The sequence below is a fragment of the Eleginops maclovinus genome, chromosome 16 (genome assembly GCF_036324505.1).
Source record: "Eleginops maclovinus isolate JMC-PN-2008 ecotype Puerto Natales chromosome 16, JC_Emac_rtc_rv5, whole genome shotgun sequence".
Classification (NCBI taxonomy): domain Eukaryota; kingdom Metazoa; phylum Chordata; class Actinopteri; order Perciformes; family Eleginopidae; genus Eleginops; species Eleginops maclovinus.
In genome coordinates this window covers 15,357,308-15,380,281 of record NC_086364.1, presented here as the reverse complement: position 1 = coordinate 15,380,281, position 22,974 = coordinate 15,357,308, and the positions used below count along the sequence as shown (strand labels likewise).

The 22,974-nt window shown below is 39.9% G+C and overlaps 1 protein-coding gene across 2 annotated transcripts in view; it reads left to right on the top strand.

The window, feature by feature from the left end:
- Nucleotides 1-22,974, top strand: part of prkcab (protein kinase C, alpha, b) — an 82,140-nt gene that overhangs the window by 54,349 nt on the left and 4,817 nt on the right. Inside the window, exons 4-16 of one of the 2 annotated variants that reach the window (XM_063903495.1) lie at nt 1,392-1,503; nt 3,740-3,868; nt 12,098-12,254; nt 12,413-12,547; nt 13,362-13,455; nt 15,105-15,134; nt 17,100-17,240; nt 17,454-17,627; nt 18,193-18,284; nt 18,827-18,889; nt 19,834-19,972; nt 21,315-21,395; nt 22,347-22,454. In XM_063903495.1, the coding sequence (XP_063759565.1) occupies nt 1,392-1,503; nt 3,740-3,868; nt 12,098-12,254; nt 12,413-12,547; nt 13,362-13,455; nt 15,105-15,134; nt 17,100-17,240; nt 17,454-17,627; nt 18,193-18,284; nt 18,827-18,889; nt 19,834-19,972; nt 21,315-21,395; nt 22,347-22,454 (1,455 nt within the window). The remainder of the gene's footprint in view (nt 1-1,391; nt 1,504-3,739; nt 3,869-12,097; nt 12,255-12,412; nt 12,548-13,361; nt 13,456-15,104; nt 15,135-17,099; nt 17,241-17,453; nt 17,628-18,192; nt 18,285-18,826; nt 18,890-19,833; nt 19,973-21,314; nt 21,396-22,346; nt 22,455-22,974) is intronic. The other variant, XM_063903496.1, reaches the window with a different exon arrangement.

Here is a 22,974-nt window from a genome sequence, read left to right as displayed (position 1 = left end):
TCTCACTCTTCTGCTGTCGTCATGCAAGCTTGGAAGTAAAGGGCGCTTCTCAGCGTTGTGCGCCCACTTACCCAGTCAGTGGCCTGTATAATTACACATGGAGACATTCTGACACATTGCATCATGATAGAGGCAACGTTAGGGGAGGTTTATCCACACTCATTTGCAGGGCTTTAATTACAGTTATGTTTGTTTTGTGGTTATTGTAGAAATGAGCTAACCTCAGCATTAGCGACTGGAGGCAAATGACCCTTTAATGACATGACATGAATACGGTATGTGTTCATTTTTTTGTAAGTAATCTAATCCCATTTCAGTTTTTTGGGAAACCGATCAGAGCATCAATTCCCCGTTGCAGCGCGATTTTTACCTCGCCCCGGTGCCAGATGTTCAGGCCAAGATAAACAGTTGCTCAGTTATGCTGCTGCTGGCACCGCACGAGCATTGGTGTCTTAATAACAGTTGAAACTGAAACAAGGAGGAGGCTGGGAAGGCTTCCCAGATGACAAGATGGAGAGAACTGACAGCAACACAAAAACACCTTACACATTCCCACGCGCCGATAAAGGGCTGACATTGACTTTCCATCTGGAAATGTCTTTCTTTGTGCTCCTCTTTGCGTCAGTCTCCTACACAAATGATATCATGAACATAATGCGTCATCAATAAATCTATCTTTTTTTATTATGTCACACGTTATCATAAAAGGTGCAATCCCAGTGAAATGTAATCCTGCTTGTTCCTTGAATTTATCTAAGAATCAACTATGGTACATAGAAATTAAAGTGAGTGCTGTTTAGTGTGTTAATGAGGCAAAAACCCTTGCATCATTAATCTCTGAGTGAGACATTAAGCAGTAGAATGATGAACAGATGTTTTTAAAAAAGGTCCATTTATGTTCCCTTAAGCAGAAATACTGTATTTTTTCATCCTTTAAATTGTATTTTGTTTTAATCATTGAGCCTAAAGTTGTTCCAATAAAGCTAAAACTATGTTTCCCTAGTTAATGTTCATCCCGAGGCGTTTGTGGCCAGAAAAAGAAAAGGGAATTTTGTTAACATTTGCCTCGAAGAAGAAATGCATTGAAGCAGAAAACTTGTTGTCTCACAAATAATGTCTATTTGAGAAAAATACACTCTTGAAGCACTTTGGAAATTGTATTTAGCTGGAGAACACAGTTGTACACAAACACTCTTATGCCTGATAATTCATATATACTATAATTGATAAATCAAGTACACTCAATGGTGTCCCCCTCAGGATGTATTGTTATAACTTTGGTGAATCCTCACTTTTATGGCCAGCTCAAGCTATTCCTAAAAGCTTGTATTTTTTAAATATCAATATCCCATATGTAATGTTTTTCCTACCTCTCTCTCTCTGTTGCCCAGGACCCCAGAAGCAAGCACAAGTTCAAGATTCACACATATGGCAGTCCCACCTTCTGTGACCACTGTGGATCGCTGCTGTACGGGCTCATCCACCAAGGGATGAAATGTGACAGTGAGTACACACCCTGTGTGTGTGTGTGTGTGTGTGTGTGTGTGTGTGTGTGTGTGTGTGTGTGTGTGTGTGTGTGTGTGTGTGTGTGTGTGTGTGTGTGTGTGTGTGTGTGTGTGTGTGTGTGTGTGTGTGTGTGTGTGTGTGTGTGTGTGTGTGTGTGTGTGTGTGCACCTGTGTCGAATATGATGTGCTGGTCTCCCTAATGAGAACAGATGGGAATAGACTTGTACTATACTCTCAGCCACATCTGCAGCCCAGGCATAATATACAGTTGCAGAGGCCACTATGCGCCCCCATTCTTTCCACCTACTCTCTTTTATCAGCTTTCCCCTTCTTTCCCTGCCTGTATTACCCCCTCATCCTGCACTCTAAATCTCCTGTCATCCTACTTCTTATCTTTCTTCCCTCTTTGCTCTCCCCAATTCTAACCATGATTGTGCTTTGCCCTCTTTTCCCTCTACATACTACTTCCCTGTACCTTCCTTTATCCTTGCCATCTCCATCCATCACCTTCCCTAGCACTCTGCTCCTCTTACGCCATCCATTCATCTCGGGGTCGCTAATGGCGGCCTCCTCACAGATGGTAATAGAAGTACGCCAGAGCAAATTGATGCAGGGAAGCCATCGCCATCACGAGCTGTCAGCATGCCGAGGGGTGGGGAGGGTAGATGAGGGAGAGGAGGAGGAAAGATACATGGTTGGGAGAGGAAAGAAAAGGGCAGGAAAGGTGGAGGAGGTTTGAGAAAAAGTTAGTGGGGGAAAATCATAGGTTTACTACGATATCCAACCTCTTCTGACACAATCAAACCTAGTTAGTTTGCTGATTACTTATTGATGTTTGAGTGCTACACGGCACCTTTGAGAAAAGCAGTGGCTCCTTAAAATACTGCTTTGTCATTCAAAATATACATTTCTACATGTAATCATCCCTTGAACAAATACTTTTGCCACATTGGACCTCCAGACTTTTGTGTAAATATGTGTTAGTCCCAAAGGAAAACAGTCAGGGAGCCCAGGACTGACTGAAGTCTTTAAAGTTAAAAACGATTGCAGTCAAGGCGGGATAAATAATCACTCTACGGCAATGGAAAGCTTACAAACGATTCAAAACTAGGGGAGCTCTCTATCACGGATACAAGGATTCAGGGACATCAAACTGCTAAACGTAACATTTTGAAGACAATTGTTTTCCTCCTACTCAAGAACCTCCGTGAGTTGAAAAGAGAAGGTTTTAAATCACTGCACTACAGAAAGCTGAGCACACACCTGAGGAATGTTTCAGAACCACTGACTCTCAGTGTACAATATGTTATAAAAGAAGCTGCTTTCATTTATTGTGTGTCTGTATTCCTCAAGGTTGAAAACACAAGAATAAAGCTGAAATTGGTTTATCTGCAATCCCTTTCCACATATCATCATTGTCTGCTCTAAATCCCTCTCATTCTGTTTCTCTCATGTCTCGCCTCCACCTCTGTTCCTCCCTGCTCCACTTTGGTTTTCCTTTTGTTTCCATATTGTTGTTAGATTTTAAATGTGAATTGCTTGTGGAGATTTAAATATAAAGAAATGGGGGAAATATAAATGAATCTTTACATCTGATGGCCATTTCTGCTCTGATTGCACGGGATGAATCATGTAAGAGCCGCCCTTTCATTTCCCTTTTTAGTCATTGGCTTGATAAATGTATCCTAAAACTACTTTAATCATAAACCTTTTAAGTGAAATGATAATGAAGTGTAATGAATAAGATGTCATATTAACACAGATGAAAGCACATGGCACATGTAGTTAATTGAACACTGGGGTAAGGTTCATGTTTACTGAGTATAAACTCTGTCCTCTTTGTTTGGTGTTATAAAATGTTAAAAATAAATGTTTTCTTTAGTTGTATTCATTTTTTATTTAATATATTACAAGGCAGAGCTCCATTCACAATGAGAGCTGACTCTTTGTCTGCCCTCATTGAGATCTCTGCAGAATTTGAAGGTTTATTCAAGTTTATTTTGCCCACCACATCAAACCACCTCAACTCCTTTTTATCCGGTTTCTTTTTCTTCAGAGCAGTCTTTGCCAAGAAAAGTGTAATGTGCAGTCTTACCTCACCGTCCTCCCTTTGTATGAATGATTCACTACTGAATGCATGCATGGAATAAGAAAGGAGGCATATTTCACTGGTATGAGGAAATCCAAAAAAGTCATCCACACATAAACTCCTTTATATTCTCTCTCTTTCCAGCCTGCGACATGAACGTGCACAATCAGTGTGTGGTCAACGTGCCAAGCCTGTGTGGGACGGACCACACGGAGCGTCGGGGTCGTCTCTTCCTCAAGATCGAGGTCAGCATGGACAGGCTACACGTCACAGGTAGGTCTTATTTTCAATCAGTGTTTAGTGTTGTGCAGTACTCTAGGCCGCTCAGCCTCAGAAGGATGAGTAAGGCTTCTTTATGTGACTAAAGTGGTCAATTTCCAGACCATTGAAAGAAATCTTGAGTCATATGAATCACTTTGGACGACTTCAAGTGGCTTCGACTTGTGTTAGTGAACTATGGTGGTAACTCAGTCGTTAACTCAGGGATACTGAAAGGATGCTGTGTGTCATCAACTGTAATTCTTCCTTTTAAGTGGCTCAACTTGGAGTTTGTACTGCTATACCCTGATGGCCTTTTCCCCATTTCCTCCCTGCCTAACTTTCACTACACTTGCTCGGACCACAACCATCTTCAAACTTTTGATCTCAATTATACACCTGATAAGTTTTGTGACACCAAATAGGATCAGGGGTGTAAAGTGGGGTCTCAACTACACCTGTAAAGTGACTGCATCTAGCACGGTTGTGATACTATGGCGGTGACAAAATGTGTCCAGACATACAGAAATATAAACACCTGGCAAAGTACTCCTCATTAAGAATTCCTGCTGCAAAGAGTGTCTTCGGGAGTACTTATTTCCCTGATGACACACACAGACTCACAAGATAAGAACTATACCAGCATCGCAGTGTGATGCAAGTTATGACTGCAGATGGAAATTATCTTTTAGCTCAAATCTGGCATAAATCATCCCTTCTCTTTTCTGAGATTAATGTATTTGTATGCATGGTCATGGTTCAAATGAATGTTGTACCCAGTAGAAATGGTTCCCAGTTTTCAAAGCAAAATGGAGTAAGCAACTTTGAATGGAAGAAAACGGGGGCCATTCAAATGAGGTTGAAAGTGAATTCAAACTCCTGCACACTAGTGATTAGACATTGTGTGGTTGTTGGAGGTCTTTCCAGCAAAACAGAAAATAAGTATTTTCAATCTAAAACTGAGAAATCATGAGAGAAAAAATACAAAGAACATCTGTGTCAGCATAAAAAAATGCTAAAGTCAGGACTGCCTTTATAACCTGTGTCCCATGTGTGTCCCATGTGTGTCCCATGTGTGTCCCATGTTTGTGTATTTTCAACACCTCCAAATTATCCTGTCAGTCAAGAGCAGCACCTGGAGTGGACAACTCTCAGGTGTTAAAACCCCTTTGGCAGGGAGAGAAGTGACGGCTGGGTCACTTTCACACACACACAACACACACACACACACACACACACACACACACACACACACACACACACACACACACACACACACACACACACACACACACACACACACACACACACACACACACACTCACACACACACACACACGGCCAGACAGTGGAGGTCAGGTAATATAAGGGATGAGGCCAATAGTGCCAAAACTGTTCTTAACTCAGTGAGGATAAAACTTCTAGCTACAGCAGGGATAAGGTGGTATGTGATTGAATTGGAAATATATTGCTTTCATAAAAATGTGTTTAGAGAAACATAGGAAGCTGTCGCCCCTGCCAGCTTAGGGCATTTGCTCTCTCTGTTTTGTAGTTTTAATATATTTCAAATTTCATTATTATATCCAGCTTTTTGCTTGTTTAGCAGTGCCTGATATACGTCCTGTTTTACATCCTATTTGTTATGTGGTGACTAGCTAAAATGAAGAATGCTACGATATCAGATTGATGTGCGCTTTCGTGTTTCCCTTGATTTTCATGCGTTCACACATCAAAACACCCACTGGTGTCCTGTGTTTATGAAAGTGTTGCTTCACACTGTGTCAACTTCAAGGAACGTAAAACAGTATGCTCCGTAGCACCTGCTACTGGCATGTGTTGTATCTGATGTTACTCTTTGACGTTTGATTATATTCTCCTTTCATCGCACCGATTCATGTGTTGATTCTTTTTTCCAAAATTAACCAAAATGTCCTTCAGCCAACAAATTGTCAAATGCCCATCATGTTTAACCAACGCCAAATGTGACATCCTTAATCTGCTTGTTCTCTTTTACAAAAACTCACTAAATTTATCTCAGAAAACAGAACAGAAAAGCAGATTCCCAAATTTCACAAGCCTGTACCAGCAGGTTTTAGGGCATTTTTGCTATATAAACAATTTATAGGAGACATTAAGCATCCATCCATCCATCCATCCATCCATCCATCCATCCATCCATCCATCCATCCATCCATCCATCCATCCATCCATCCATCCATCCATCCATCCATCCATCCATCCATCCATCCATCCATCCATCCATCCATACATCCATACATCCATACATCCATCCATACATCCATACCTCCATAGGTGTTGGCCAACTTGTCGAAATATCTTTATATAATGCCCACTTACTTACTTTGAAAACAGCATTGATTGTTTTTTGCCACTTTTGCATTAATTTAAGTTATCCTGACTATCATGTCTATCATTGTTTTGAAAGCTTTAAGCTTCAAGGTCTTTATCATTGTGTGCAATAAGAGAGAGGAGGTTGAAGTGTACATCTGTCCTTGTACCCTTCCAAAAAAGGAAAAGAATTAAACTTGTTTGCTACAGGTAAAGTAAAGGGATAGTAGTGTATTGATTTTATAACGAACGTCCATTTGGGACAGAGCATGAATTATAGCTGACAGAAAGAAGAAGATAGAGATCAATACTGAGAACAATACAGGAGGGAGACACGGCAGAGGGAATGTATGTTCTGCAGTGTTTTGTTTTGGAGTTTTCTCCTCCTCTCTAATGGCGGCGGTCTGAAGAGTGCAGCCTCGCTCCCCTCCGGCTCCCAAAAGACAAGTGGCGGGCCTCAGTGGTTCATCGCACAGATGTGAACTTGATTAAATGTTCCCAGCCAAGAAAAACGACGCTTCTCCAGGTTTCTCCCTCTCAATATTGACAGTTTCTCTTATCTTCTCCTACCTGTTCCCTCGAGACTTCAGCATGTCTTCCCCCCTTTGTCATCTTTTTTTCCTCCATACCTGCTGAGCTCCATACCTTCCTCCCTTTTCATCAATAAGACATCTACAACTGGCCTGGATCTGTCTTCCTCTCTTTTCATACCAGCTGAAACCGTGTCTCACTTGAGTGACTTGTCCTTACCCTTCTGGCTCTTATCTCCTTCTTCTTCTGCGTCCTCTTGTCTCTTAGGCTCTACCTTGTTTGTTCCTTTTTCTATTTTTTCCGCTAATTACCTCCCCCATCGTTGTCTTACTACTCTTCATGATCAACGTTTCTTGGAGCAGAAGTGACATAAACAACCTTTGGCCATGAGCAGAGGTTTATTCTTAGGTTTAATGAAAAGAAAACATGCAATCGTCCCTCTGTGACCTGCCTACACACACACGCACATACACACACTCATAGGGCGTCTGAGGATTGGTACAAAGTGAGCACACAGCGTTTATTCAGGGTGAGATTTCCTGCTCCTGACATGTTTGCCTCAGGTTTAAAGCACAGTTGAACAGGAAAACATTTTTTTCCCCCAACTGACAACAATTGAGAGTACCTTCAGGCTTATAGAACAAGTAAAATCTGATATTACGCTTCTTTATTAAGACTTTTGACAAATGTGGATAACAGACTTTCTGTATGTGTGTCTGTATCTAATTGGGTCATAGGATTTGTCTGGTTAACACAAATACGTCAGAAAGAACTTATTTAAGTGGAAACAGTTATAATCATATGTCTTTTATATATTACATATGTATTATCATTTTATTGCATTTATGTATATTTTAATTTATTGATTCACGGCTCAAGGAAGGAGTAAAAGAATGGTCTGTTGAAGACAAGACATTTATAAAATACTCAAAAATAACATAATTTCTGCTTTTTTTTAATTTATCTTATCGTATCTTGTTTTTTATTTTATTTATTTAAAAGTACGTAATAATTAAATGTATTATTTTATTACAACATTATTTTTAAATAATACATAAAAGTGTACATTCATGATATGAGTAAACTGAATATACATCTGAGCTTTAGGAATATATTTTGTGTTGATATACTTTAATTGCTGTTTTGGCTGTTGACTTTATTGCTTATAAAAAGTTCTCTGCAAGTGCTAATTTAATTTTATGTTAAGTGAATTTGGGTGGAAAATTACAGAAACCTAAAGCATTACTTTCTACTTAAGCATCTCTCCTTTTTTAAGCACCAAAGTCCGGCCTCTGTTGAACTGCTGTGTGTGTGTGTGTGTGTGTGTGTGTGTGTGTGTGTGTGTGTGTGTGTGTGTGTGTGTGTGTGTGTGTGTGTGTGTGTGTGTGTGTGTGTGTGTGTGTGTGTGTGTGTGTGTGTGTGTGTGTGTGTGTGTGTGTGTGTGTGTGTGTCATCATTTGCATTCAGATCTGTAACAGTGCACTGCGGGGATCCAGCTCCTGTTTGGCCGTGCAGCAGCTTTCCCCTTCAGATTATCTGGCATCCATTGGTTGCACATGGCATTGTTATGCAACAACACATTTGAATTTCAAAGCCTTTTTTGGGAGATTACACTTTTGGCCCAGTGCAGCCCCTGCACGCACCCACCCTGGCATTCAAAAGAGATGTAGTTTTCTGTTGCAGCATATTGGTTTTATTCAGCAGAGATACAGGAGATACTGTCAGTATCAGAAATCTGAATCAGAAATCCTTTATTAACTATTTGCTATGTGTCTATTTCATCTTCTTTGTGTGTTTCCACAGAATAGTCTTGCTTTCTTTTGTTTTTCTTGTAGGATTTAGTGCTAGGAAATAACCCTCTAGAGATAAACAACACTTTAGAGAAACTGTCTGAGGTATAAGACAATAAAATAGAGAATACAGGACTTGAACTTTGTCATTTATTGTCTCGAAACAACAAAGGCCGAGTTGGGAGTGAGAACGTGTTGACAGAGATGCACTTTTCCCTTTTGATGTTTTGTTAAAAAGAATAACGTTTCACTCCTGTGAGCCCCACAACGGTTGCATGACAGCATCAGAGTGCATTCTGGAAGTTTTACTTTTCATAAGATGCACGATTGCGCGATGTAAACAGCAGTTCATTGATAGTGGAACAGTTAACTGTCTTTGAGTTAACAGACACAAGATACTCGACTGCTTCTCTCTGTTTGTAGCTTGTTTGTTATCTTAACTAGTGACAAAGATAAAACACATGCACAGTCTAATTGTATTGGTAACTACCTCCTAAGGATGGGGAGGATCCAGAAAGCAGCTCTTGTTGTATCTAAGCAACAACAGACAGCCGAAATGGTTCTTAATCACTACTGATGATGATGTTTTATTGTGTGTGTGTGTGTGTGTGTGTGTGTGTGTGTGTGTGTGTGTGTGTGTGTGTGTGTGTGTGTGTGTGTGTGTGTGTGAGAGAGAGAGAGAGAAAGAGTCTTTACATGTGCACATACATTATAAGTGTATACATCTACTATGTATGCAACTTGCCCATACCCTCACCATACCAGTACTTCGCTCCCTGTGTTTCTACACGTTTATCTATTTGCACATGTGTGCGTGAGTGTGTTTGCCTCATTAGCGTGTTTGCAGGCGTGTTGGAGTTGCTTTGTCGTTGTTTGCCGCCAGAGTTGCCATGGCAGCGACTGATGCCTTTAACGCAGCCATCGGAGGGGAGGAATTAGATGAGAACGTGGGATGCTGAGATTTTTCTTCTGGTCCTTTCACTTCATTGTGTGTGTGTGTGTGTGTGTGTGTGTGTGTGTGTGTGTGTGTGTGTGTGTGTGTGTGTGTGTGTGTGTGTGTGTGTTTGTGTGTTTGTGTGTGTGTGTGTGTGTGTAGGCTTGTGGAAGAGCAAGAGAAACGGAAAGAGAGAGAGACACACACAAAAGGAAGGGAGGCAGATTAGTGTATCTGATATTGTGTGAACTATAAGGCTAAGGCAACACATGTGAACAAGGTAAACACTTCAGAGCGGCTTCTTCTGTCAGAGTGAGAGACCCATACTGCCCTCCGCTGCATCAAACCGAAAGAGCATTACAAAATGTCAAGTCTTACTATACTACAACTCTATTGTCCTTCATGTTTTTTAAACTTACGTTATTTTGTATAGTTTTTTTGTGTTTTCCCACAAAGTTTTAGTTGTCTGTGATACTAATATTTTCATTTATGTTTCTGACTGTTTTTCCTCTTTTTTCTCTCCTTCTTGCTCCATTCTTCACTCATTGATAAAGATTTAAAGCTTATTTTTGTTCCCTCAGATGCAGCGTTTTCTTTTTTTCTTCCACACAAACCAAAGAGAAATACTCAAAACAGAAAATGGTTCATTCCACTGTAACTCACTTATATCGATTATTATATCATTTGGTCGGTAAAAGTCCAAAATAAGAAAGATAAATAATTTAATGACATAGAAGATTAAAAATCACAGCAAAAGTAGACTTTTAATAAACTACAAAAAACTGATTGAAGGCATTTTTGTCTTTAATTGATGCAAAATAAATTGTTTAATGACTGTTCTTTTGCTCAACTCAACTTTATTTATAAAGCCCTTTAAAAACAGCCGCAGCTGAAACAAAGTGCTGCACAAGGATGAAAACACATAGCACAAAACACAAAACACAAAAACAATATAAAAACAACAAGACCAATGAAACAGAAACAGAGTCTCATGCTGGGTTAAAAGCCAAGGAATAGAAATGGGTTTTAAGACGAGTTTTAAAAATGGGCAGTGAAGAGGCTTGTCTAATGTGCACTGGAAGGTCATTCCACAGTTTATAATCTTGTCATTTTAAATCTGCCTCTCAGTTTTTTTCATAATTTATTACTCTTAATCCCGTATTAAATGATCTGCAATGACTCTAAAAGAAATGTCCTTTCTTACAGTTGCTTTGCACTCAGCCCTATAATATTTATGCTTTGTTTGTGAGTAAACATGGCCACTGGATTAATGAAGAATCATTGTGTGTTCATCGTGTCTGATTACATTTAAATAAGAGCAGAGCGTTTGTGCTCTCTGTTATAGTTTTATTGCGTGTCACAAAGTTAAGGTGGGTTTCTCCATTTTGAAACCTTTCTTTTCTCTTTAAGTTATTGTTTCAATCATGCTGTATGAATCTCGTATAGCTGACATTTTTCTAAGTGGGGCAGTTGTGGAGTCGGCCCATTGGCCACTTACAGTAGATGTTGTCGCCATGGTGAAAGGTTCCATGCTCATGCCATCTTGCCCCCACTACTCCTGTTGCTATGTAACAGCACTCCTTTTTCTCTCCATTTGGCAGTTATCACACTGGGAAATGTCTCGTGTCCTTCACATTATCTGCACTCCTTTTACTTGACCATGTGAGAGAGAATACACTACAGGGACGGAGAGTTTAATTATCACCTGTCATGTTTTACTACTTAATTTGTGAGAATGAGTTTGAGTACAAGGAGTATTTTTTCTTGTTTTTGTTGATTTGATGTTTGCGTAGCCCTTACACCCACCAGTCTTTATTTCACAAGTGGATTTTGACAGTATATTGTGCCTTGCAGCACCTGTTGTCATCCTATGAGGTGTCTGGCTTGATGAGTCATTAGTTGAGTAACTGAGGACAGAAACACCGACATGTGTCAGGACCTTCTGGCTGATCCGTTGTTTCTCCTGGCCTGGTTCTTTGTCCTTTCTTGCTCCCCTCAGGCCATGTACTCTCCTCTCACTCATCGGACCTGCCGATATACGCACATGTTTCTCATCAAGTCTCCTGTATGGGAATTAACTCTCTTTGAGACTTATTTTTAAGACCTTATATATCTGCAAAAACGAATGACGTGTCAACATCATCGTGCCTGCCTCATTTAATGAATCAATATATGTTTAAAGTCTAAGAAAAAAATAATACTACAAATCTGACCATGAGTTGATGTTCAAATCCTCCATGCTACAGTCACATTAGTATACAGTATGTAACTTGCATTACATTTAATATATTTATATTTCCTCAGACATCCTTTGTTTTATTTTTTTGCCACTATGGTTTGAACTTGCAAAGACTCCAAATGTACCTGAGTTTATTAATACAATCATATAGTACACAGAGGTAATTTTGTCTGGACTGAAGCTCACATATTTTCTGTTTGCTGTTCTGCCTTTGAGTGACTCGCAGTGACTCACTCCTCGATCTTTGTCCGTTTTAACCCCTGAGACAGTGTGGAGTCTCTAAATCTGGCCCGGAGCTCTAGCACACACACACACACACACACACACACACACACACACACACACACACACACTCTCACAAACTTATGGTAACATGTTCTCTCACTCTCTTCATCTTTTAGTTGGCGAAGCCAGGAACCTGATTCCTATGGATCCGAATGGTTTATCGGATCCTTATGTTAAACTCAAGCTCATCCCAGACCCAAAAAACGAGACCAAACAAAAGACCAGGACCATCCGCTCCTCTCTTAACCCCTGCTGGAACGAGTCCTTCACCTTGTAAGTCAACAAGTGTGTCTAATATCTATATATGAGAAGGATGATCATTTGGCAATATCAAAGAAAATGGAAACAAGAGGTACAAAATTAGGGTAAATCCTAAAAAGATCACATGGCGAAATGTGATGGTCCTCTGCTTGTGTGTTTTTATTTTGCAGTAAGCTGAAAGCATCAGATAAGGACCGCCGTCTGTCCATTGAGGTGTGGGATTGGGACCGAACCACCAGGAACGACTTCATGGGCTCCATGTCGTTTGGCGTGTCCGAGCTCATCAAAGCTCAAAACTGTGGATGGTCAGTCGCCTACCCTTGTCCCTTTGTTGTAAATTAATCATTTTTAAAGGAATATTTCAAGCATGATCTTACAGAAAATAATAAATGTTAAAATTACCCATTTTTAAAACATCCCAGACTCCGAAATGAAGAGGCAGTGTTATCAGTTTTTATTGTGTTTTAAATACAGCAAAGGTCACATTTTAGTGTTTCAGAGGTTGAATTGTCTGTTAACAATTGGTCCTTTACACAATACAATTTTACATCATTTTAAAGTCAGAAACAGAAGTGATATGCTAGAGTAAGTTTACATGATTCCAGCAGACTTCATAAGTCAGTTGCCATCACCATCCAACCACTTTCACCATGAAACAGCAGCAAAGTGTGTGTAAAATAGACGTAAACACTCCCTCTGACAAACCGCCCCTGCCGTCGCCATTTCCTCATCTCTCTGTCCTTGTCCGCTTGCTTTGTCTCATCCTGTTAAATACACACACACACTCATATTTATGTCCATGTTAGCATACCTGCTTCCACCTAGCCTAAACCAAGCCTGATATACTGTTGCTTTGGGCACAGAGACAAAGCTTCAGGAAATACCTGGTTCTCGTAAATTATTACTGTGAGTTTTTTGTTTTTAGTATATATTCTCCAGGTCATTAGACAAGTGGCCAGAGGATGTGTTCATTAGCGATGAAGTGAAGACGTGCAAACACTCGAAGCAGGGGAGCCAGCTTCTAAAGTTTGATGGCCGTGTGTGTCTGGAAGGAAGAAATGCATGGGTTTAAAGACAACATATAGATATACTTATTTATATGTTTCTTCTCTGTCTCAGGTACAAGTTGCTGAACCAGGAGGAGGGAGAGTATTACAACGTTCCCATCCCCGAGATGGACGATGTAAACCTGGAGCTCCGACAGAAGTTTGAGGTGAGGCCGACTGAATTTCTAAGATTCAATAAAAAAGTAGCTTTTGTCACAAACATATATATTGTACACGTTCACTTCGTCTCTCCTGTCACCATGGAAACATTGTCCTGTTCCCAGCTTCACTCTGCGTGTCAGAGAGAGAGATCACGTCTCCTTGCATTAATAAGTGAATGGAAAAATAGGAAACTCCCCACATGTGTATACAGTACACGGTTACTGTCGACAAAGGAAGCCAGTTATTGAGAGCCTTATGTAAGATGTGTATCTGCCGTTAATAATTTATACAACTCACCTCTGTCAATGGAAACAGTAAAGGGCAGAGTACTTTGTTAACGTCGGGAAATGACTTATTTTAAATAAGTAATCATTTGTTAATCAGGAGAAATCATGTAGACGGTCTAATTGAAGTCCAGAAAGGTTTTATGTTGTTGTTGAAATAGCAGCTTTATTGTTGTGCTGTGTCTCCTTGCCTTAATTGGACTCTTATGTAAAGCTGTTCAAAGCAGAAGACTTCTAATAGTTTAGTCTAGTCTAATCTAGATGTTAATTCAGATTACATTTCCATAAAAACAGACAATTACAATTATACCGACTACTCAATCCAGTTTTGTTATTTAAACTTTGTAATTATACCAAGCTTAAACTAACAGTGTCATCCTTTATTATAAATTCGAGCCATTTTGTGTTTGCTTTTAGGACCCCGACGGTCCTTTTGCATGTTTATCTTGTTTGGTTTTTTTTATTCTTTATACCTAACATTACAATTGTCCAACAAATCTTTGCAGAACCCTTGCAGAACAGCCGGTTATTACTACGGTATATACTGATTTTATAAATGTGAACTCAGATGGCAGCAATTTCAATCAAATAATGTAACTTTTGATTAAAGAAGTAAATACAACGGTGACTGTGATACCAAGCTGTTAAGACTTAAAAAAAACTAAAATGTTGTTGCTGTTCTGACATCACAACTTATAGCTCTCCAGTAAAGTGTTTGCTTCGGAAATGTAAAGCAAAATCATGTAAATGCACAAGTTTCTTGAACCAAATCTAAGAAAATATACAATGCAGGTAACTCTTGCTCTCTAGTGGCCAGCCTGTTAACTGCAGGGAGGATTTTCTCGCATCAAACCATCTGTGCTTTAAATAAAACTCGTAACATCTCCATATCACTTACATGCAGGTAGATGGTGGCTCACATAATAAAGCTGTTCCCAAGTGCAAACACGTATGGATTCAAGTGAGCGGGGGTGGTTTTATTAAAGCCCAGCTCTGTGTGTGCATACAGGTGTTTTAATACTGAGTGTGATCTTCTTTACAGCAGCCACACTTCCGTCTTGTTGGGTTTAATTTTCCGTTTCTCTCCATAATGTGACCTTTCCCCTGAGGCTATAGCATCTTCAAGCACCTGCTGTTGCCGTGGAAACCAGGGCAGGAAACTGAGATGTAACGTGATGTGACAGAAAAAGATGTAGTCTGTTCTCCAGTCATGCCTCTGATCATTTTACCGTTCGTACAGTAGATAAATGATTTCACCAGAAAAGATAATGGCTTATTAAGCCCACTTCTGTATGCTGTCAGCTCCCAGCACATGCTAGCACCAGCTAACCTCAGGCGGCACTAATAAATGAGTTTCTTCTTTCTTCTAGGCCTGCCAGTTAAATATCCACTATCTCAAGGTAGCGCTTCTGCCTGCTCCGTCTCTATTTATTCATCACTTTTACTCACTTTAATTATCGTATTAGGATTGTTTGTGGACCTCCGCTGGGCTTCCACAAATTAATCTGATTTACTAACAAAGGCTCTCAACAGTTTATAGTTGCCCAATTTGCTGTTGTACACACATTTCTCTTACTCCTCACACACTTATACACCAACTCTCTCCTCCTTCCTGTCTCATGTTTAATGTCAAATATGAAACTGAAGGGATTACATATCATAATAATAAAAAGGAACAATTCAGTCTTACATTTTGAGTGATGATGCCTAAAAAAAAGCATCAGCAAGTCTGACTTTACAGAGCAGACAGGAAAGCAGCAGCACAGAAAAATAACAACAAACCTATAAATATGGATGTATAATTGTGCTGCATATCCCTTTACCACATGCAATCACCACACAGCATTGTTGTTAGTAAATATGTGGACTTCTCCGTCCTATGTTGGTCTCACCACCTCTAAAACTCTCACTGTGCTGTCATTGGCCAATAGAGCCTCATTGGCTGATCCAGTCACCCCTCTAATAGTCATGCTTAGGTCTGGACTATAGAAGGCTGACAGGACATAAAGCATGAATGGGCACTTATGTACTGTTTGATGGATGCACACTCAGGCAGGTTCCTGCTGTTGTCGGTGTGCATGCCTAATCTCCCCACACGGTGGCAGTGTTGTACTTTCCTATGAGACTTGTGTGGCTGCATTGTACGTGTTTGAATACGACTTTGTGTGGCAACTCTCACGTAAATATTCCAGCACTCTGTGTGTGTTGAAACGGGGTGATGTAGTTTTTTGTGTGACATTTGTATGATGTGAAATATTAGTGTGTTTTCAAAATGACCAATAAGGGGGACAATAGAACATGATCCCCCCCCCATACCATTCAAGGGTTTCCTCTAGAGGGTAACTTTACTACCAGATAAAAGGAATAACAACGACGTAATTACTGGAGATTGAAAAACTTGACATGCACACAAACACGTCAGCCTATACATTTGACAAAAACAAATAAAACCTTGGTCGGATAAGAATGAATGAATACCGCTGTTGTAAAACAGAAAGGAAAGGTATACAAAAGGAAAGTTATTAACTCAACAGTTTATTGTAAGATTTTGGTGACAATCTGTCAATCCTAATAGTATTACTATCCTTCAGAGAGCTTTTAATTGTGCCTTTGAATAAGCAGAATGTAAACCTATAAGGCATCGAGTACTGTTTTTTTTAGTCCAGCTGTCTCCTCTTAGACTTAATGGCAGCTGGGCAGTCAGGTGAAATTTATTAATCAATTGCTAAGTAGCAGGACCCTAGTTAGCCTCCTTAATGCTGACATGATTCTACCCTAATTGGACCTAACCAGGCGTACATGTAGAGCCACTCAGCCTGGGTAAAAAATGGTACGATATGTGAGGATATCATCACATTGAGGTAAGAGTTGAGACATGGTTGGCGTAGCAACAGCCTCTTTGTGCCCCACCATTTCCCGTTTCCTGTATCTGACTGAAAACAGACACCGGCTGCAGTGGTGATGGGAGCTGGCAGAGTCCTAATTGCGCTTTTTGGTCAAAGACGATTGGCAGGCCAGCCATTAAAGCAACAGGGAACCTTACAATGTTGGAACCCAGGACTGATTGCCCCCCCACCTCCCCACCCCCACAATTTCCCAAATCACCCGAGTAGAGATCCTGCTGAAATCCTTCTGTAGGGATGTATGGCATGTCAGTGGGAAAAAAATAGATCAGTACGTTTTTAGAAGAGAGTAAGAGTAAAGACTCTTGCTGTTATTCCGATTTGAATCTGAGAACGTAATTACTGGCAAACAATAACAGATTTCAGTTCATCATGTATTGAAATCTAAAGTAATGGCCAGCATGCAAAATACAGCAGAATTTACATTTACTTCAATGACATTTCCACTGTTATACACCACAGAAAGCCAAGCTGGGCCACGGTAAGAAAGTGATCACGCCGTCAGACCACCGGAGGTTCAGCCTGCCTTCAAGTAACATGGACCGCATCCGACTGAGTGACTTCAACTTCCTGGCTCTGCTGGGGAAGGGCAGCTTTGGCAAGGTGAGAGCAAGACAAACTTAATAACATATCTCACCATTATCTTTGGTTAAACACAAGCTGTTCCTTTTTTCTGTGTTGTTTTACCTTCACACTAACACAGGAACAGTTGAACAGTGTCAGTGTCTTAATATGGACACACACATCTTGTTTTATGTTTGAAATTAATGATTTATTATGCCTCCATGTGACCTTGGGTGTCTTCTTCACGTGCAGGTGATGCTGGCAGAGATGAAGTCGATGGAGGAGTTGTACGCCATCAAGATCCTGAAGAAAGACGTGGTGATCCAGGATGATGACGTTGAATGTACGATGGTGGAGAAAAGGGTTCTGGCCCAGAGGGACAAACCACCCTTCCTCACGATGCTCCACTCCTGCTTCCAGACTGTGGTGAGTAAAAACTTCCACCAAAGTGAGGATTATTTTTAATGCATACTGTCTACACTCAGAGCTGCGCAACCACACAAATAAATATGACTTTATTAAAAGGGTGCCTCTGGGCTCCCTCATCATTCTTTCAACAACCAACTTTACAGTCCCTGGCATTTCACCCTTCCTACTTTCCTCCAGTTATTGTCACTCTTTTTCTGGCGCCGCAGCAGAGAAAATTGATACTGAGCTGAGACCAGTCTTGAATATAAAGTGTCCTGTATGACGTCAATTATGTGCGTAGACAATGTGACTCAAGCAGACTTTGATAAAAACTACATTTACTGATCAATGCATCCTGACCTATAGTGCTAGCATATGAGCTGACTGAGGTTTCTATCCTGAAAGAATAAAGGTGTAAAGATATATGAAACATGTATAGAGAGATTTCTAAACATGTTTTTTCTTTTCTAAAAATAAACCCATGTAATGCACTGCTGGTTTGAGTGTGCACACACTAGACTTCTCTTTGTGTGGAATCCATTTGGAGCTGCAATAACATCTTGGGTTTTTTTTTTCAATCTAGGATCGGCTGTACTTTGTGATGGAGTACATCAACGGAGGAGACCTTATGTATCATATTCAACGTATGGGCAAATTCAAGGAGCCACAGGCAGTGTAAGAAAGCTCTATAGTTCATTCACAGGCATCCGTTTAATAACCAAGTAAAACACCATGGCAGATAATAATAATAATTCATTGCATTTTTTGTGTGCGCTTTACATTACATATAACATATATCAATACTGTGAACAATACCCACAGGAGCAATTTAGGGTAAAGTGTCCTGCCCAAAGGACACAAAGGCATGTTGACTGCAGTGGCGGTAATATACGCAAGCCTTGAGTTCGTGCTACAGCTAATACAGCAGCAGAACTTCACTTTTTTGACCTAGAATGTAGATATTCTGTGGGAAAATGACTTTATTTCTACATAATGTAATGCTATTATTAGATAGTATTGTAAAAGAGATGAAAATGACATGCAACAAAGGCATGTTAAAGTGTATATGAATCAACCCAGGGCACAACATTTATTCATATTTTGTTAAATAAATGATTATTTTATATTGCTTTGTTGTATTCAGCAGGATTGCTTTCTTAGCACAAGCAAAGATGATGTAAAGACGTGTATTCATTTTCTCATTTTCGATTCTGCAGGTTTTATGCTGCCGAGATTGCTGTGGGTTTGTTTTTCTTGCACCGAAAGGGAATCATCTACAGGTGGGTGAGTCAGAGAGAAATGTAATGTAATGGCGCACCACATTCACCTCAAATCCCTTTGTTGATACATTTCCAACATACACAGACTTTCTAGACAGATAGATGAGGTGATAATGAGCAGAGTTGTTATATTTTGTTGCGGGAGCAGAGGTTGACTCATTAAAGACCGAGAGAAGAAACAGTAAAATCTATAGGAAATGATTTTGAGCCAGAGTGAAGAAAGTGAAGAAAACATGTTCCGACATCTGAAGATTTGGGAATTGAAGTAAGAGATGATGAAGAAGTTTAAATATCGACTCGACAGAGAGACTGATGGGCCGAGTGAAGCAGACAAAGAGAGACTGTAAGAGATGACCAGGTGCTAACAGAAAAGATAGAAACAGAGACATTAAGAAAGGCTCAGATAAGACAGCAGGTCCAGAGAGAGATAGAATAAAAGAAAGTAAGAGATTAAATGGATGTGTATATTTAACACTGTTGTGTGTAAATGCACAGCTTGGATATCCTTATGAGTCAAGCAAGCTTTATAACCATACAAAAAAAGCACAAAATAGAAATGACAGGAAGCAAAAGTAGACTAGCTCCCCCTGGTCATCATCAGTACTTCAGCTAAGCATCAACATCCATCCTTCATCTCTTGCATCCTGAAACCATGGTGAAAAAGGAGGGAAAGAAAATTTAGAATTGAGACATGAACCACAAGCGCAGACACAGACTGAATTGTAAGAGCCCAAAAAAAAGGATTTCAAGGCCAAGAAGTTATTGTTTGTTTCCTTGCTTCTGTTGTGAGTTGAAGAAATTCTTAGAGAGGTGGCCGTGGTTCAGAGCAACGCTTTTCTGTACTCCTGTCGCTGATAGCAACATACAAGAAGAATCAAAGTGGTCATAAATCAAGCCAGAAATGACATATGTACACAAATGCTCACAACCTGTCTCTGCTGCAGGGATCTGAAGCTCGACAACGTCATGCTGGACTCCGAGGGCCACATCAAAATCGCTGACTTTGGCATGTGTAAGGAGAACATGTATGATAGCATGACCACACGCACCTTCTGCGGCACCCCGGACTACATCGCACCAGAGGTGAGAATGACATGACTCTGATGGGTCGATGCATTTGGAGTCACTAGGTCACATGACGTGGACACTTTATCAAAAAAGTATTGGCAATTTAAGCATGAGGTATTGAAAATAACTTTGGTTGTTGTCTTTCAAACAGTAACTATTGTACAGTCCCTAAGTGGATTGTTATGTAATATTTTCAAAGTTATGCCAGTGAGCCGCCCCATAGCCCACTACCATCTAGTATTTATCTTGTTAGGGTTTGCAGCTCCATTTAACTGCTCCCAAAAGCCTGTTGTTTCAAAGAATCACATTTTTGGCCTGTGATTGCTAAACCCCTTCCCCAAACAGAACTGCCAATCAAAATGTTGCAAGCATTACGTCGGAGAGCTGTAGTGCAGTGGTGAAACGCAAGATATACTGTAGCTAGTGAGGTATATGTTCTGTACCTTAATATGGTCCTGTAGAGTAGGCTGGTAGTCTGTTCTCAGTAAGGCTTATTAAAAGAGTAACGACAACTAATGAAAGTCTTTATTTATACACAGTAAAGAGCAGAGATGAATCACTAAGAGATGTAGTAGATGATGTATAACAGTATTTATGTCGGTTATATCGCCTCCTGACTGTCTGCACTGACTCATGAGGGAGCACGTTGTCTCACAGGTGGGAGGTGAGGGAAAACCTTACTCGTGATTTCTCACAGAACTCTAAACGGGTCTTTTTCCAGACTTCCTCGGCTCTAAATATAAATTGGAAATCTCAACAATCTTTTTTTTACACATTATATCGAAGACCTCATGAGCCAGCTTTTTTCCTGGTTTGAATGTATGATATTATAGAACTAAATGTGGGCTTTTCTGACCCGGAAAGTCATTTAGAGGATAGAAAAACATCAGTATTTCCTGATTAGGTATCAGCAGAGACAGACGTGTAAATCGTAACCCTGTGAACTGGATACATTGCTGCATTTCTGTCTCTCTTGAAGGGAGAGTGCAGCTGTTATTTAGCTATTTTCCTTTGTATCTGCATGGTTATTATTTTGTGAGTGTGTAGAGTGTGTGTGGGAAGGAGGTGTAGGATGGCAAATTGGATGGTGGCAGAAAGCGCCTTTGTGATAGCAGCTTAAAATAGCTGACTGTATATAATGGTAGATGTTGTAGGAGTTTAGATGAGAGATCTCCCCAGTTTCTCAGGAGATCTTTAACTCTGTGGGAGGCGTGTGGCATTCGGCAGCAGACATAAAGCCATCTTTTATTACTGAGCATGATCATGACTAAACTTGTTTGAATACATAGATGTGGGGATGTGTGCTCATGTGTAATAACTCTGAGGTTTTAATCTTGACACCTCTTTTCTCATTCAGATAATAGCATACCAGCCTTATGCAAAATCAGTGGACTGGTGGGCTTATGGAGTTCTTCTGTATGAGATGCTGGCGGGACAGGTAAACGGTTTTTACTACACTAATACTGGTCCATCATTTTGGCTTCTCTATTTTGTCAAAAAACAAGCAGTTTGATAACGTAATCTCAAACTCTAATGGTCTATTTCTGAAATGTAGCTTGAACTATTTCCTTTCAACCTACAGTATAGTAATGTTAACAGATTAATCAGTGCAGAAATGAATCACTAGTTGCAGCTGTAAGAAAGACAGACAGTAGTAGTAAATAAAGAGAAAGTCACTTTTATAAAATTGTGTAGAGATAAAAAGTACTTGAGTAATGTACATCTAAGAGAATAACGGTTTTAAATTATTTGTTTCAGTCATCACGTAAAGTGTAGTTCCATACGTTTTTGTTAAGCTAAATTTGAAATTGATATGAAAAAATAACATTTTCATGAACCACTCACTACCTACAGTACAGTCAGTCATTTGTCTTTGACTAAAATAGAAGTTGTACTTTAATTATGACTGTCTCTCACGTACAACCTACTTCAGGGATATTAAACTGTGTAAAACACGCGTCATCAAGATAAACCACCTAAACGTGTTCCTGTCCGACAACTGAAATATTGGGATACTCACAGAGACAGTACATCTTAAATATCCAGTTTCCAGACAATGGAAGATATGTTTCCTACTGAAAATGAATCCATACATACTCACATAAAATCACAATTGGAACAGGATTTTTCTTTAGGAGAGTGAATGCTGCAATAGAACATAGAGCTGCCTATGCAATACATACAGAGAGCTAGATAATATGTTTATTTATGCAGTCCAAATGAACTTCGATTTATCAATACATCACAAGAAAATAAACTCTACGTGCAAGACAGTGTTGGAATCACAGGTTACAGCAACAGCAGCTCCCACTGCTCCGCCTCACACAGTATCCTGTCAGGTCTCACAGAACAAGCCTCCAGCTGTGACACTGTTCATCTTTCTCTTCAGCCGCCGTTTGATGGAGAGGACGAAGACGAGCTCTTCCAGTCCATCATGGAGCACAACGTGTCCTACCCCAAGTCCATGTCTAAAGAAGCTGTGTCCATCTGCAAGGGAGTAAGTACTTTGTTAAAGGGCGGTGTGTTGATTTATACAGCATACCACATATTTCAGAAGATTTTAAAGTCATTTTAACTGGAAACATGAAGGCTGTGGAACAATCTCGTGAGTTCAGAAGATTTGTGGAGTTGCCGGGTAAACATTTTCTGAACAAATAAAATATCCATTTCCCTTTTTTTTTTTCTCAGTAAAAGAATTATCATCATTTGTGGTCCTTTATTTAGCAGGCACCTGTTTCCTCTCACACCTGGGCATCAGTTGCATCATAACAGTGAAGCGGATTCATGGTTGTCAAGATATTAACCAACAAGGAAATACGTTTCAACGTCAATTTACAGAGATGAATAAATTAAGATTCAGGCTGTCTTATCAAATATTTTAATAACGTACCCGCCTTGATTTCAATAATAAACCCTGTGGCTGCCACGAGAAATGTCATTTATCTTCTCAGAGCTGGTGTCAAAAGAGATAATCCTGATCATTATTGGTTGCTTCACATCTCATTTGCAGAAGAAAA